The sequence below is a fragment of the Orycteropus afer genome, unplaced genomic scaffold (genome assembly GCF_000298275.1).
Source record: "Orycteropus afer afer isolate SDZICR_OR568_19922 unplaced genomic scaffold, OryAfe1.0 scaffold00118, whole genome shotgun sequence".
NCBI classification, from domain to species: domain Eukaryota; kingdom Metazoa; phylum Chordata; class Mammalia; order Tubulidentata; family Orycteropodidae; genus Orycteropus; species Orycteropus afer.
Genome location: NW_006921705.1, coordinates 5,156,320 through 5,174,728, shown reverse-complemented (window position 1 = coordinate 5,174,728; position 18,409 = coordinate 5,156,320). Strand labels below are relative to the sequence as shown.

Genomic DNA, 18,409 nt, shown 5'->3' with positions numbered 1-18,409 from the left:
TGAGTCGGGTGCGACTCAATGGTACATAACAACACAACAACAACAACATAAACATAATGGAAATAGCATAATGCCTAATGTATTTGACTGCTAACCAGAAGGCTGGTGCTTCAAACCCAGTAGCCACTTCTCAGAAGAAAGGTTGGGCAACGTACTTCTGTAGTGATACCGCCTCGGAAACCCAAGGAGGGGTCACTGTGAGTCACGTCTGACTCAAAGGCACATAACAACAACAACATAAACATAATGGAAATTTTCTTTTTATTTGAAATATAAATGTAGGTATTCATCCAAATTGTTAGTAAATTTTTGTATATTTCACCTCCCCTTCATGTTTGAATATTGAGCCCATCAGAGGCATGGTGTATGGGGAGGGAAGAGGGAGAGAGAGAGAAAACGAACATGTGCTCAAGACAGAAAGAACAAATTTGAACACACTAGAATCCATATAGGGAGCTCTGGTAGCGTAGTGCCTAAGGCACTTGACTGCTAACTAGAAGCCTGGCGGTTCAAACCTACCAGCTATTCCTAGGAAGGAAGATGGGGCAATCTACTTCCCTAGTGACACTGCCTCGGAAATCCAAGGAGGGGTCTCTATGAGTCGGGTCCAACTCGACGGCATATGACAGCAACAAGAACAGAATCCAAATAACTTGAATTCCATTGCTGAATTTAAATAGTGCTCTATATTATATAGGCTATCTTTCTGAAAAGCTATAAAACATTCTCAAACTTCTGTAATGCTGAGAATGAATTAGATCAGAAGAGGAATCTCTCTGAATGAACCATCACAGAATTTTTCTAAATCACAGAATTATTGTCAAATGGCTACAGTTCCCTGCTGGTACTATGGCAGTGGATTTGTCAAGTCTTTATTCAAGTTAGTTTGATATTAAATGGTTGAAGGTATGACAGAGGCAGAGGTAGAGGTGTGATGGAGTGAAAGTGACAGCAAGGGTGACGGTGATAAAGAGCAAGAGAATGAATGAGAATGAATGAATGTATATCTGTGTTTGTGTAATAAAAGGTTTGGAAAGTGTTTTTATTTCAGGCTAGAAGTCTATAGATCTGAGTTCTGTTTCAATATCTGACATGAACTTGGCAGGCTTCTAACTTCTTTGGGCCTTTGTTTTCTTATCTATCAAATGGGGATAATAGTAACATCTGTTCTACCTACTGTAAAGGTTTATGGCAAGAATAAAATGAAATGTTAGATATGTGATTATTTTGTAAGCATGAATTGCTTTGTGCAGATAAAAGGTCATATTAACCAAACATAACATTCTTACTGTTGTAGAATTAGAGATAAGTGAGAACATTTGCTGTTGAATTTTGTAATTGGGATAAATTACTCAGATTGGCAGTACAATTTGGTACTGTGGGCTTAGAAGTCAAACAGTTTTGGAGTGTGTGAGCTTAGAAGTCAATGGATTTATCTTTAAATCTTCACTGTACCTGCCACTAGCTATGCAACATTGAACTTCATCACTGCTCCGAGCTTCAGTTGCACCTTGGCAAAGATATCATTGTGAGACTTAAATGAGGTAACGGTAGCTGTACATTGCCAAACATAGAGTAACCACTGAGTAATAATAAATAGTAGTAGTAGTGGCTCACTTTGAGTTGGAATCAACTTGATGGCACTGGGTTTGGTTTGTTTGTTTATTTTTTAGTGCTACTACTATGATCACCAGCCATTCCTTGGAAGGAAGGTTGGGCAATCCTACTTCCGTAGCGATACTGCCTCGGAAACCCAAGGAGGGGTCGCTATGAGTATGGTTTGACTCGATGGCACATAACAACAACACTACTATGATGGTGACTCATGTTGATGTAATTTTTGGGTAATTTTTGGCTTAAGAAGTCTGGAAACCACAGAGCTTTTATAACAGAGAACATGTTTTCTTGTTTTTAATTTTAGATATTTTAAAAATTTCTCAGTATATACACCATCTCCCTTTAGACAGACTCAGTGTCTGATGTATTAAAGCCTATTAATGAAAATAGGCTGTTTGGAGAAGAAACTTAAGCAAGTTCATCAGAGCAGATGATGTGACTCTTGAGACATGGAGGTTACTGTGACGTGGCTAAATTTGCCTCTAATTTTCCACAAGCATCCCCAGAATGGAAATAGTGAATTACTCAAATCACTGTTTTTAGCCAAAAGGAAGTATAAGCATTTGGGGGAAGAAAGAAGGTTTGGTAGAGAAACAAGTTCTTTTCCTGCCGTTGAAGAGGCAGGGAAAGAGGGTAAGGAGGTTGGTAGAGAACAATGTTATTTTTTTGCTGTTTAATTCAAATAAATATAAAATGTAAGCTAATTTATCCTAGAGATTAAATCTGAGAAGCATCTGAACAATAAAATTGTTTAAAATATTTTATTTGAAGATCAATTTTAAAATCAAACCATTACAATAATTGAAGTGACAGTCCATAACATATGATGATGGTGCAAGCTACTGGGTTTCAGAGGACTACATAACAACATAATGGCACTCAGTCTGTGCCTTTTAGTCAGGGTTGTCTGGGGTAGTGAGGAACCTAATGGATGTTCATATTGCGATCATGTTGACCTAGTTGGAAACAAGTGAATTCTAAGAGATATCAATTGTTCATGTGTTTTGAAAGTGAAAAATTGTTTTGAAGCATTGAATTGCAATTGTGCATATAAATATATGTGAATTTTTTCCCCCTCACTCATTGTTCTTTTTTGAAGTTTAGGTATCTGAACTTCAGAAATAGAGTTAATTCATAATAGATCAGGATGCATGGTTCTTAGATTCTGAAATTTAATGTAAATGGTCTTATTTATTATCAAGGAAAGCATTATACAATACTTCTAAGAAACTATGTAGTTCTCCTCCTAACCTGTGACAGAGGCAGCTTGTCAAACAGGGTGATCTGGGATCTTTTGGACTGCTGTAATTTAAGGTGGGGTTACTGGTGTGAATTAGCTGTAAGACATGCATCTGTGGAGCACTGAATGACTTAATTGTCAAATGGGGAACTTTTAATAAGTTATTAACACCTGCAAAGAACAATAACTTTCTTTTCAGTAATTAATTCAAGCCCACTCCATTTGTTAACATCAGTGGTTACAAGAGCTGCTTAGAATTGTTCTTAGTCAGTGATAATAAGGTAAGTGTATAGTAAAGTTGTTGTTGTTGTTGTTGTTATTTGCCATCGAGTCGGCCCGACTCATAACGACCCCTCCTTGGGTTTCCGAGGCAGTATCACTACGGAAGTAGGAATGCCTAACCTTCCTTCTGAGGAGTGGCTGGTGGGTTTGAACCACCAGCCTTCTGGTTAGCAGTCAAGTGCCTTAGGCACTATGCTACCAGAGCTCCTGTATTAGTAAAGAGAAGGGTGCATAAATGATTATCTGAGTGACATATAGGCAAACAAATATTTTATGTACTAAACATCTCCCCCTGTCCTCATGGTTAATTTCCATTAGAGTTAAGATGTCTGATTTTCATTTATAACTCATCTATTTTAGGACTATAGGAAAAAGTTAGAAGATAAATGGTACCTAGGAAATGTTTGCTACATATGTAATAACCAAAGAGTTAAGACCATTGGTCACTTAAGAGCTATGTTGCTATCGTATATTTTGACCCACTGATTCTCATGTTTTGTATCAAATACTGATTATAGATTGTGAATACTGCAAATAGTTCTGATTTCCTCATGATTGTTTTTTTTTTTTTTTCCTGTAAGATTAGAATAACTGTAACAGAGTTAGATGATGTGAAAATTCAATCTGAAACTTATTGAAAACTGGTTTGTGCTTTTGAAGAAGATTGGCCAAAAGCTATGAGAGAAGTAAATATATCTTTGAAAAATATGGGCCGATTGATCTCTCAGGCAGATTATACCTGTACAGGGCATTCAGGAAAGCTGTTTGGCAAGAAATGGGATTCACTTTTGGGGCAGTATCTTAACAGTTGTGGCAGCGAGAGAGCTACTTGGAGAGCCTTTCTTACTTATAGGTAGTTATTCAAATATTTCACAATAGGAAGATGGTGATCTTGCAGCAGTGGCTCCTTGGATTAGAAACTGTTAAGAGCTCCTCAAGGACTGTATGTGAGAGAAAGAGCTATGAACTGTTAATAGGAATTTTAAATTTCTGAGTTTCCAATTTCATAGACTGTAGTACAGAGCAACATGACCTTGAAACTGCTCCCCTTTTCTCCTGGCATTTAATCCTAATATTACTGAGAGTTAAATTGTTTTAATGAAGGTTTGTAAATTCTTTTTTTTAGTAAAAAAGTTGATTATTGAAGTTTCTGTACTGTATTTTTATGCTGTTTTGGCTGATGTCCCTTTTTAGTAATATCTTAATAGCTTTGATTCTTTCTTTCTTTTTTTTTTAAGTGCCTGTAAGTCTTTGCCAGACCAGGGGGGGATCAAATATTAATTCTCACATTTCTGGGCAAAGCTGTTTTTGGTATATTTACTGTGCCTGGTATGTGATTGAGTGGGAAACGAATCTAAAATGAAGGTGTAAGTGCACAAAGGATGGACTTATAGGCTTCTTGTGATAGCTCTTAAAATGGAGATAAGGCCTAAATCTCTCCTAATGTAAGAGTTACTTGAGAGTAAGTAATTTGAAGTCTAACTAAATGAAATATTTGTAAGACACCAGTTCCCAAGAGTTTCATTTATAAGAATTCCTTAATAATGTGACAATAAAAGTTATGCTTTAATATCCATTAATTTATGAAAGACATGTTAGAAAACCTCCATGAATTCAATAAAATCTTAGAATCAGTTTGTGTCATTTATTCTTTATGCCTGATGTATGATCTGTAAATCGTACCTTTTATAATCCTTCACTGACTTCCTATAGCCATCAGAATAAAGTAAGTCTCTTTAGCACAGTCTTTAAGGCCTCTGTCCTCCTGTGACTAAGACCTAGTCTTTGTCTCTCTCTGTGGTCTCATTCTATTCCTTGTCTTTTCACTCCAGCCACACAGCCTTTATTTCTGATCCTTAAACAGGTCAAACTCATTTCAGTCTCTGGACCTTTGTGCTTAGTCTTTCCTTTACCTAGAATGCTTTATCCATGATCTTTGCAGGGTCGAATCCTATTGTAATGTAGCCCTCAGCTCAGAGAGGACTTCCTGATCACCTAGTTTGAGCCACCCTTCCTCATTTCTTGAAATAATTCTACTGCTATTTAGATTTTCTTAGCCTCCGATATGGGAACCACAATGTACAATATCCTTTTATTGGGTTGAGAAAACTAATAAGGTTCTTAGATTAATTTTTAAAAAATATTATTTATATTAATATTCATAATAGTTATTGATATTGGTTCCCTTGTTAGATCTAATTGCCCTTTTTTATCTAAAATTGTATAGATAATTTCTATCAGATATTTTCTGCAAATAGTAAGTAAGTGAGGAAGTGGACTTTCAAACTCATTTTCTAAAAATTGAAGGTTTGGAAGATTAATGGCTAATCTTGGCATAGAATTATCTGGGAATATTATGTTAACTGAATGAACACTTAAGGAAAGAGATTATCATGGTGATCCCAGCATTTATACATTAAACACACTAAGTTCTTAGGATGGTAGAAAAATAATCTATTTGCAGTAGTATGCTGGAGTCACTTTGTGCTGGTTTATGAAATAAGTGTATATTAAATTTTCAGGAATTGTGCAGGCAGGTTGAGTTCACTTTGGTAGCTTAAAATTGTCTATGGTGGGCTATTTGCACCATGAAAACTGCCAGATACTACAAGCCTTGGCTTCCCCTCTCCCCTTGTCCCCAGAGAGCTGGTTTACCCACACACCACTGTATTTGAGCAGTATTCAGAGACTGATTATTTGATGATGACAGATCAATAGGACTAGCTGAAAATATCCAGGTCACTTTTCAGGATGTTTGGATTAAAAAGAGCCAGAAATTTGGGGAATGGAAGATAAACATATATACCTTTTAGAGATTTTTACACTGAGGCAGCTAGGAAGGATCACAAATCAGGATCTCTGTATTTGATTCTTACACCTCCCAGGACAGGTCGCTGAATTCTTGTCCAATGTTGTTGAAAAATACACTGCAGGTTAGAGCACACACAGCCACCTTCTGGAACTCGAGATTTCAGCTTTCCCCACTTCCATACTGATAAGACAGCTCAATTGATATTATATGTGGTGTCATATCTTAGTTACAGTGAGTGTCTCAGCCATTTCTTCAGGGGGAAAAAAAAAGGTTCAAAGAAAAGTTGTCTGGAGTTCCTGATTGACTAGAGTCTATATAATATTGGAGCAAGTGGAGACTAATGAGAGTTGACCTAAGGTTCATAACCCTCAATGGGAAAGGACTTCAAGGAAAATTGCATGATGGGCAGTATTTTTAGCTTTAGTCACTGACAAGAACATCTTTTGGTTGTACTACACAGATGGCACAAGGTTTCTGTGTTATTGTGAGGGCAGAGGCATAGATTTTTTTACGATGTTTCAGAGAAACGTGGTATTGGACCAATGGCTGTATGAAGGAAATAAATGTAATGACATAGACCCCTATATTGATCAGTGTATTTTAAAGTGGCACAAGAGTGTATACAAAAGCCTCTGTTTTTTTCCTTCAGAGATGAAGGATTAAATGTCCTCCAATTAAAATGAAATTTGAGCAACAAGAACACTGTGTAGCCCCTCTAGGGTACTCTTTGATAAGCACTTAGAAAATTTGGGTAATTCTAAGGGTTTATGTTAGACTTCATTGTTTCCTATTATATAACAGGTCAATAGTGCTGTTTATGAGCGAGAGAAAGTGGTTATCTTCAGTCATCTTTGGACTGAGCTAATAATTTTCTTGAAAAAGGACTTTATTTCCAATTCTGATGAATTTCTAGGACTAAGATCTTTAATGGAACACTATTAATATGTGTCAAAGGACAAAATCTGTCTGTAGCTAAATGAGTTTAGATTCTTGAGATGATAAAATCCAGCCTTTATTATGTTAGAAACAATGAATCTATTGTATTCCCTAATTCACTGATCTAAATAAAATAATATTTAATAAAGAGAGAATTTAATGCAATTTGACTGAAATTAATTTCCTGAAGATCAGATAAGTACTGGTATTTGGAAACATACTCCTATAGCAACAGATCTCAGAAGTCAGTATGAAGGTGCAGTTGGTATTCTTGGTGTCAGGATGGTAAAGATAATTAAGAAAGAAAGAACAGTCTTATGCACATCATGGATGGGGACCGTTTTATCATCTTGGGTTGAAGATTCAACAGAAACTCTTTGCATCAGGAGAAATAAAATTTTGTTTGACGAGTAGGAATTACCCTACTCCCTTTCCCCCAATACATACACACACATACTGCCCGCATACATATGCACAGAACATGTTACTAAGAGCCCTATCAAACTCTAGTTAGTCTCACAAAAATAATTTTTAAAATAAAGCCTATTCTAAAATTATTTTTTTGTAAATTGTGATTTGGGTGAAAGTTTACAAAGTAAATTGATTTTCCATTCAGCAACCCATTCACATCCTGTTTTGTGACATTTGTTACAATCCACACACTGTCACTGCATTCTTTCCACTTCTCTGTGCCCACCCCTTCCCTTCGTCCATTTTTCCCGTCCCCTTCCACCTTTCTAGCTCCACCCTGGGACTCATATCCTTGATCTCATATGCTTGATTGTTCTAATGAGTGCATACCCTTCTGGTATTACTGTTCACGTTGCAGGCCTGTCTATTGCTGGGCTGAAAGTTGAGTCATAGGGGGGTAAGTTCAGTTCCTCACTTGAAGGATATCTAAGGGCCATAGTCTCAGGGGTTCCATCAGTAAGACTTTCCTTTTTTATGATTTTGAGTTTTATTCCACATTTCCCCCAACTCTACCCGGTACCTTCTATTGTAATCCCTTTCAGAGTGGTCAGGGGTAGCTGGGCACCATTTAGTTCTGGTCTCAGGGTCATGGATAATGGAGTTCACAAGGTCTGTTCGTCCTTTGGACTAATTATTTCCTTGCATCTTTGATTTTCTTTGCTCTTCTTTGCTCTGGACAAGGAGACACGAGTTGTTGCATCTTATTTGGCCACTCACAGTTTTTAAGACCCCTTTCACTACCTACCAAAGTAAAATATAGAACATTATTTTTGTGAACTCTATTACACTAGTTGACCTTAGTGTCCCCTGAAGCTATGGCCTTGAGCCTCCATACCCAGTGACTCATTCCTTCAAGGTGTTTTGTCATGACTAAGAAGGTTTTATAACTTTGCCCCCTGTATGCTTTACTGCATTCATTGATATGTACATAGGTGGAGATATCCTCTGATAAGCCTATATATATTTGTGGGTGTAGTCCCATTCGTCATCCTACTCCCCTGTTCAGATTGAGTGTGTATCTGTGTATCCACTCGTAGATTATTGCTATTGCTGTTCTTGCAGGATTGTAGTATGTAATTGTATTCACCATTGTTACCTTTAATTCTTGTGCTTCTCCCTGAGTCTTCCCCTGCCTTGATCATTTTGTGCTGAACCACCTCCCCCCTTATTGTAAATTGACTTTCCCTTCACTCAAGTTAATCACCTCTAGTTGGTGATTTCCCTCCCTTCCTCTTCCACCCCGGGTAACCAAGAGTGATTCTTTCTTTTCTTAACTTTTTACAGTAGTGATCTCATACAATAATTGCCCTTTTGTGATTAACTAACTTCACTCAGCATAATGTCCTTTAGGTTCATCCATGTTATGAAGTGTTTTGCAGATTCATCATTATTCTTTAATGTTACCTAGGATTTCATTGTGTGTATGTACCATAATTTGTTTATTCATTCATTTGTTGGTGGGCACTTAGGTTGTTTCCATCTTTTTGCTATTGTGAATAATGCAGTTATTCACAATATTATGAATAGACATGGGTGTACATATATCTGTTTGTGTCATGATTCTTATTTCTCTAGGATATATGCCTAGTAGTGGGATTGCTGGATCATACAGTATTTCTGTTTCCAATTTGTTAAGGAAGTGACTTATTGCTTTCCACAGTGGTTGTATCATTTTTACAATCCCACCAGCAGTGTACGAGTATTTGAGTTTCTCCACACCCTTGCCAGGATTTGTTGTTTCCTGCTCCTTGCATCCCAACTTTGCTGTTACTACTGGGGTGAGATGATACCTTGTTTTGATTTGGATCTTGTAATGGCAATGACCATGAGCATTTCTTCATGTGTTGCTAACCGTCTTGATTTTCCTGGTTCTGCTGCAGCTGTGTTGCTGCTGCTTCTCTGCCATCTCTGTGCAGGGGTCTTGGGTACAAGGATGCCCTCCACTCCCGCTTTTTCTTGTTGGTAATGAGATCAACCCTCTGGAATGACACTTTTTTTTTTTTTAATTTTTATTATGATTCAGGTGAAAGTTTACAGAGCAAATTCACTTGCCATACAGCAGCTCACATGTACTTTGTCTTATGACATTGAGTACAATTTCCTACAGGGCATCAGCTCCCCTCCCACTTCCTTACCATAGTTACCTTTTCCCTGTGTCCTTCTCTCCCATGGACTCCTGCCCCCAACCTGTCTCCCTGTTCATACACAGCCCTTCTATTCTCCCATGATTGATCTCTCCAGGGAGTGTATCTACCTAAGGTAAATGTTCAGCTGATATGCCTGTCTTTTGTTTGGTTGAAAGCCACAGGAGTGGGTTCAGTTTCAGACTGGAAGGGCAGCTGGGGGCCATAGTCTCAGAGGTTCCATCAGGCTGTATTAGGCCAGCAAACCTGGTGTCCCCCCTGCCTTTTTTTTTTAAATGATTTTGAGTTTTGTTCCACATTGTTCTTCCACTCTATCCAGGATCTCCTACATAGACCTCCATCTGAGTGGTTGACAGTGGTAGCTGGGCACCATCTAGTTCTGGTCTCATAGTCATACAGGCTGAGGATTGCATGGTATACCAACCACTCCCTTGGACTAATTGTTTCCATGCGTCTTTGTTTTTTTTTCCATTCTTCTTTACCTGAATGAGGAGAGACCCATCGTTGCATCTAGATTGGCCACTTGCAAGCTTTTAAGATCCCAGTTGCTACTCGCCAAAGTAGGATGTGGAACAATGTTTTTGTAGTATGTTATGCCAATTGAGCGTGATTTCCCCTGCAACTATGGTCCCGAGCCCACAGTCCAACTATTCACTCCCTCTGGGTAGCTGGTTGTGGTGAATAAGTAACTATAAACTTGTGCCTTGTCAGATTTACTATATACCTGGGAATTCTTATAGAATATACAAATACATTTGTAGAAGCATTGTCTACCAGCCCTATACATGGTCTTGGGCACACTCCCCCCTGCATAGACATAACTAATAGTTCAGCCTGTCCACCCATCTATCCACTCGTATATCAATGTTTGTGGAATGGCTTATTTTAAGCCTAGCAAGATGGTAAAACTGACCAATCCTCATACACCTTATTTGCATGGCTCCACCCCACAAGAGTACTACGTACCTTATTTACATTATTAGCAAGTGATCCAATCCCTTTGGTGGGCCACAAGCACCTAACATTTGCATAGTCCCACTCAGTCAACTGGTGGGAGTTGCAAAGACCATGGCTAGAAAAACTATATTAAGTAATTCACTGCACCACAAGTAATAAATATCCAGTCACAGATTTACTGAATAATTGATTATATTTGCATCCTATTTTTCCTCATAGGATACAAAACCAACCAAACTCACTGCCATCAAGTCGGATCTGACTCATAGTGACCCCTCCTTGGGTTTCCGAGGTATTATCACTACAGAAGTAGATTGCCCAATCTTCCCTCTGAGGAGTGGCTGGCGGGTTTGAACTGCCAGGCTTCTGGTTAGCAGTCAAGTGTCAAGTGCCTTAGGCATTATACCACCAGAGCTCCTCTCATAGGATAGTTACATTTAGTAATCTACTTTGAAAAAAAATGCATACTCATTCTAGCAAATTTTGTAATTACAGGAAAGTAGTAGGAAAAATATAATTCTGTCACCCCAAGGCAACCAATGCCAACACTTTGAAAAGTTTCTTCAGGAAATGTTTTAAGTCATCATTTTATATTCAGTTATGACTCCTCCCAATACTCCTACCATAACTAACCCTACTTCTTTCTACCTTCACCATGTGCCATTAACTAAAAGTAATATATTGCCATCAGTCTTTACAGATAATCAATTGGCAAAATGGAAATACAGAAAAGTTAGACAGTGTACTCCAGGCTTTATAGGTGATGGGGCTAGGACTGGAATCCTAGGACTGGGATTGAAGATACAGCTAACTTCAAAACCTATTTTCTTTCCATTTCATCACAGACATACCTTTTTATTTAAAAAAACAAAACAACGACAACAAAAAAAACCCAGCTCTTTTGTATTCTCTTTTTTTCATTTAACAGTAGTATAAGAATTTTCCCAAGCTATTATCACTCTCCAAAAAAAAAAGTTTTGGCTGTAGTCTAACAATCCATGTATGAATATTTTTCATATTTATAAATTTCCAGTTTTATATATACCTATTTATTATTTAAAACCAAGTCATTAAAAAACATAATGTGTGAGGCAAGTTCCATTAGACTTTGGTCTAGATGAGAAGTTGTCCAGAAATATGGGTGAGGGTGGTTTATGCTTTAGTTATTATGCAATGCTATGGGACATTTCTCTGAAAGCCACTTCCTATGCATTTGTGGATATCAAGTCCAATTTACAGCTAATTTTTTCTAAAAGTTATGACTTTTAATATGAAATTCCAAAATTATTTTCTGTCTTATGTTGCTAAGATCTTTACTTAAGTCTTACCGAGTTTCACTTTTCCATCTGTACTTTCTCACTGTGCTCTTCCTGACCCTTAGGAAGTTAAGAAGTTTGGAACTTCTTCTCCTAGCAAATCAAAGCATCACCATCTTATATGCATATCATTGGAAATTTTTCTTTTTTACCACTGAATCCCAATGGCAGTATTTGTAAATATCTTCCCCCATTGACAACTTGTATTTGAATACTGTATCTAAATTACGTTGTATTTAAAACATCTTGGTTTATAGAGTTTTATCTATCTGGATACTTCACTTTAAGCTACTTGAGGTAATAACTATTCTCTAAAGAAGCATAAGATGTGAATAAACAGCTATCACACTTATACCAGTTGTTTCAAATAGTAACTTAGGAATCCAGTTTTAATCATCATTTTTGTAAAACAGTATTTTTTGAGCGTTTATATTATGACTGGTGTTGAAATGATGAACAGTGAACACACAGTAGAGAACAAACTAAATAAAGAATTATCCCTGTCCTCATGGAGCGTAAATTCTAGTGGAAGAGGTACATAAGAAATAAGTAAAGAAATTGTGTTTTATTGTAATAAATGAAACATAATATAATGCAAGCTTGATGTTTATTGTATAAATAAAACAAGCTTGATGTTCTTGTATAAGACATAAACAGTAAAAATATCTATTCAATAAAATATTATTATATTTTATTCATATTTGTTGTTTAAGTAAATTATACAATCCAATTTAAAAGTTTGTCCAATGGTTTTCCTTCAACCTTTGTATTTAAAAACGATTTTAAATCAAAATGGAGTTAAATGATTTTATTTAAGTGTGTTAGTTATGTATTCATTAAATAATACTTTACTTAAAGGAAAGTGTCTCAGTGCCTTTTCTGCTGCCATGTAATTACTTCCTTCTTAGACCTTTCAGAAAGCTATTGGATTCCTAGCAAGAAAATGCATATGTAGTGTGCCAGAGTTGTACAGCTCTGCTAGTCCTCACAGACTATTGCAAAGCTTGTCAGTCCTGCCAGTAAATCTTCCCTCTCTTGCTATAGGTCTAAGGATCTCATAAAGGAAGCTATCCTTGACAATGACTTCATGAAGAACTTGGAACTGTCACAGATCCAGGAGATTGTGGATTGTATGTACCCAGTGGAATACGGCAAAGACAGTTGCATCATCAAAGAAGGAGATGTGGGGTCACTGGTATACGTCATGGAAGGTATGGTCTGTAACCCTGATCCTCTGACTTTCAAATAGTCCTTTTTATCTTATCAGTCTGCACATAGATGGCAGTGTATTACTTGGGACGAGTCTATTGTTCCTTCTTTTGTGGAGAAACAGTTGGAGAGAGGTGAAACATGGCTTAGATATGGTGGTTGACTAATTGTATGAAGTGTTCATATTTAGAATATTAGAAAGAGAATCCAATATTTTGTCACACATGAAGAAAGGACAATAATGTACAAGAAAAAATGCTAATAATTAAATAGCATAAAGCTACATACTATCAGATCATTGAGCAAGCTCATAAAAGAAGGAAGCTCAAGACCATTAGAGATACTTTTGGTCAGATAGTCAAAGTGTCTTCAGTTCTATCCTTAACATTTAATATACATTGAGCTTTCCTGATATGATACTTCTGTCAAAAGAAAATGGTCCAGGGATTGTTATGTATATAATAGAGGCAGACCATATGGGTTGAATAGCATATTAACTGCCTAATTAACAAGAGTCATAGCTTATTTCATAAACCTTCTACAGAGTAAGAGAAAAACTACTTTGAAAAAACTGAGGTATAGCCTGGGTAAATATGTTTTATGCCTAGGTAAATTTGCAGAATGTTTATTTCTGACCTGGAATTAAAATGGCATGTTTTCTTTCTGTGGGAAGAAAGAACCCTGAAATAATGAATGCCTAAATCAGTGGAGAAGAAAGGGAGTTCAGAGGTGTCTGCCTCACAACATAGTTGGCAGACAAACTCGCATTTGGTTTAAGTGGTGATTAGTGATTCATGGCCAAGTCCTATAACTGTTAAGTTTATGTCTTTAAAGTAAGGGTGTTTTGGGCAAATCACTTACCTTCTCTGAGTTTCAACTACAGAGAAGGTACTATTTCTTTCTGCCACTGGTTCTTAACTGGTGAGGATTTTGGTGAGGGAACATTTGGCAGTATCTGGAGACATTTTTCTTTGTCACAGTTTGAGGAGAGGGAAATATTACTGACAACCAGTGGGAAAAGACCAGAGTTGCCGCTCAGTATATTCCACAAAGAGTTATCTGGCTTAAAAAGTCCTTAGTGCTGAGGTTGAAAATCCCTGCTTTCTGCCTTCCTTACAGGAATGCTATGAAGTTAGAATGAGATAATTTGTGTGAATGTGTAGTGTAAAGTCTAAAACATTATAAAATAATACTTTTATTTCTATAAGTACTTGACCGTACATAAGAACTATTCTTATCTTTGTCATTCAAAGTTTAATTTTTCTTCATAGTTGTTTTTTGACATACGTAGACATTATAATAAGTGTTAATTTCTATCTTTTTTTTCTCTTACGGTTGTCACCATTTATATTATCCTTATAAAGTTATATTCTATGCACAAATGATACAATTATTCAACTAGGTTTCCTTCTGTTAAAAAACAAAACACAGCAAAGACATAAGCAACATACACTTGACAGGGAATTGCAGGGAAAGGAGATGTAATTATAGGGAGAGGTCTATGTGAGTAGTGAGAAGTGAGGATGCGAAAATGGAAGAATTATATAAAGACCCAGTATTGTGTATAAAGTACAGAGGCAAACTGTTAAGAATTACCAGTAATTAGAAATCAGGTTTTAAACACTTCTGGGATTATATCATTGACTTGATGATTTCCTTTTTAAAATAATTCATGGGCTAGCATCTTTTTAAGAACATAGCTGTTGTATGAAGGAAGGTATACTTTTACTTCAACTATTTCCAAATGTTCATTGTGTTTTTCTGTTTGAGGAGCCACAATTTTGAAAATGTGTGGGTTTATTTTCCCTCAGTTTAAATATTTCTTACAAAAACAAATTTCCAAGCAACCTTGTAATTTTTTCCTAGGACTTTTGATAACTGCAGGTTTACTAGCTGTATCACAGGAAGCTTATAAGTAATAGGTAGTATTTGAGTGTTTAGAAAAATGCCCAACAATAGATAGCATGCTTTCCTAAACACTTTTCCATATGTGAAATTCGTTTAGTCTTCATAACAATTCTGTAAGGTAGGGGTTAATATTTAATATCCCATTTTATAGATGAGGCCCGATGAGGTTAAGTAATTTGCCCAGATCTCCCAACTTGTTATTAGTGGAGTTAGGATTTTAGCTCTGGTAATGTAGTGCCTAAGGCACTTGACTGCTAACCAGAAGGCTAGTGGTTCAAACCCACCAGCCACTCCTTGGAAGGAAGGTTGGATGATCTACTTCCATAGTGATACCACCTCAGAAACCCAAGGAGGGATCACTATCAGTCAGGCCTGACTTGACAGCACATAACAACAACAACAGCAACAATCTGGATTCAGACCTCCCTGGGTAAAGACCAATATACTAATTTTTTTTTCTTATCATTGTAAGCTAATCTGAATAAATTTTATTTATCTTCTCTTTCTGCTAGTTTGACTAAATAGTAAGTGTCTTAATTCTGTTTTATAAAATAGGTTTTAAATAGTGTATCAATATTCAGAGTCACAGAGTTTTCATTGACGCTGTTGACTGCCTTCAGTTAAACTGAGTAAAATGACCACAGTCTTATAAGCTGATGCCAAGATCCTCCCGCTATTATTCTAGCCAACTCAGTGTAAATTTGGCTGATCTTGTGCTAATATCCTGATGTGAAAATAATTTAAAGTAAAGGCAGTTTGTCATCTAAATTTTCATAAGTTTTAATAGAGGAAATGTTTCTTTGTTTTTTATCGACACATTTAGTGTTCTAAAAATTTAGATGTAAAGGTTCTTGATATAGATGGATTTCTGTTTCACCTGCAAACATTAATATTTATGAAGAATATACAATGGTAACAATGAAAGATAAGCTATAAAAGAGCTTTCATAAACTTCCTTACTGTCAACATTCTACAAAAGCACAGGGAATTCCATTGGAGACTCAGTTCAGTTTTTCTTATCTTTCTTCAGGTGATGGAGTGTTCAGCATCTGCCTTCAGTCATTACATTTTTAGGCTGGGCAGTGTCCCAAGTGTTATTTCATACCTAAACAGCAAAGTTTCTCTTTGTTTTAACAAAAGAGAATGGTCCTATGATAAGATGTCACTAACTAGGGTGGCTAGGGAGAAATCACCTGGGAGCAGTGTAAGTGTTGATGTTGTTGTTATGTGCCATCAAGTCGGACCTGACTCATAGCAACCCCTCCTTGGGTTTCCGAGGCAGTATCACTATGGAAGTAGATTGCCCCATCTTCCTTCTGAGGACCGGCTGGTGGGTTTGAACTGCTAGCCTTCTGGTTAGCAGTCAGGTGCCTTAGGCACTAAGCACACAGTGTAAGTGTATATCATGTATTTTTAAGCAAAATGAGTTGTGTCACTTTCAGATACTGGCTAGAAGAAATTTCAGTTTCAAGTTTTGATATGAGTAGTTTGAAATTAGCTTCTTCACACAGTAGTGTTAAGTAGATTACCTTGCTTAAGGTCTGTTTACATTGCAGTTGTGTTTTCAAATACATAAATTAGCCTTACAGAATACTTGAAAACAATTAATTTTCTTAAACAAGTAGACAGTTGGAATTAATTATGAATTAACATTTGTTAACTCTCTCACGCTCTTTCTCTGTTTTTATCAGTAACTTCAGTTTATCTCCATCCAAAATAAAACATTCTCATTTAGTGATTCAGAATTGGTTATTTTTTATTCTTTGGGATTCTAGTCTAGTATATTAATATTAAGTGTACAATTAATATCCACATAAAGTAATTGATTTACATAGATATATAGATTTTACACATGATCTGTGATTTTTTATTGTGGAAACAGATAGATTACGTTTTATTTAACTAAAAAGACAAGTGTCTGTTTAGTATTCTTTAACAAGTGGTTATTTTAAATATAAGGAAATCATCAATGATTCTATAATGAGGTACTTATTAATGACAATAACTTTTATTAAGTACTTAAATGCCTGGAAATGTTTATCACTTTATAAGTATTAAATTTTTAATTCTTACACCAACCTTAAGAGACATTGTTGTTGTTGTTATATTCCTTTGAGTTGGACCCGACTCATAGCGACCCCTCTTTGGGTTTCTGAGACAGTATCACTAGGAGCTCTGGTAGCATAGTGGCTAAGGCACTTGACTGCTAACCAGAAGGCTAGAGGTTCAAACCCACCAGCCACTCCTCGGAAGGAAGATGGGGCAATCTACTTCCGTAGTGATACTGCCTCAGAAACCCAAGGAGGGGTCACTATGAGTCAGGTCCGACTCAGCAGCACATAACAACAACATCATCATCACTACAGAAGTAGATTGTTCATCCTCCTTCTGAGGAGTGGCTGGTGGGTTAGAACTGCCAGCCTTCTGGTTAGCAGTCAAATGCCTTAGGCACTATGCTACCAAAGCTTCCCCTTAAGAGACAGTTATTATATTGTATTACCTACGTGGTAATAGATGAGAAAATTGATGTATGGACAGGTTAAATAACTAGGCCAAGATCACACAATCCATATGTTTAGATGCAAATTTTGAAGCTGTGATTCCAGAGTCTATATATGTGAGGACTATATAATCAATGGTGTCACTAGGGAAGTGCAGGGTGCGGACTGCACTGGGTGACACTGTCATTGGGGTGACACCAATTTTTATAACTATTTTTATAAAGTATATTTTATATGGGTCTATAACATTTTCATGCAGTATTTCTGCAAGAATTTATTATTTTGTGTAAAAGCATCCCTGTAGTTATTTGTAACAACAAAACTAGTTTTTGTAAGCCCAGCTTATATCTATTGATATACCTACAAGGCTGAAGCTCTATGCTAATTTACTTTTTGAAACTTCTGTTGTGCTCTGCTTAGAGCTATTATTATTACCAATTACAATGAAGCTTCAAGTTACATGGCTAAGCACATGCTATAAGCACACACTGTTGTTTTTGTTACTGGTGGTGGTCTTATAGTTGTTGATTTCATCAAATTTTCTGGTGTTTCTGGTAGCTACAATATTGTGGTAATTAGTATTTGTAAACCTATATCAATAACTTTTTTTAAAATGAAGTAGTAAGTAAAGGGAAAAGACCCCAATTTTGGGAGCCCATGAAAGATGCACAACATTACATCACAGGATGAAAAAAAAAATGGCTTGACTATTTACAGAGAATAATAGAATATGAATGACAATAGATCAAAAAGAAAACAATCCAGGGTGTTTTCTGTAAACACCTTAAAGCCTTCCCGTGTCCTTGGAACACTTAACTACTTACTGACCTCTCCATAGATCATCTAGCGTCTTTTCTTCTGCTGTTATTAGTTCCTTTTGTGTTACTGAAATAGTTGTGATTTAGCTCAATTCTTGATTTACTTTTGTGACCTTATTGCTTAGGATTAAACTCTACCATGAACCATGAAGGCTTTAATTTCCTATCTGCAATCAATAGCATTGATTTTTTTTTTTT

At 36.5% G+C, this 18,409-nt stretch overlaps 1 protein-coding gene across 1 annotated transcript in view; it reads left to right on the top strand.

The window, feature by feature from the left end:
- The window catches only part of PRKG1 (protein kinase cGMP-dependent 1), a 1,628,352-nt gene that overhangs the window by 115,781 nt on the left and 1,494,162 nt on the right, over positions 1-18,409 (top strand). The window contains exon 2 of the mRNA XM_007944042.1: positions 12,820-12,986. Coding sequence (XP_007942233.1) covers positions 12,820-12,986 — 167 coding nt within the window. The remainder of the gene's footprint in view (positions 1-12,819; positions 12,987-18,409) is intronic.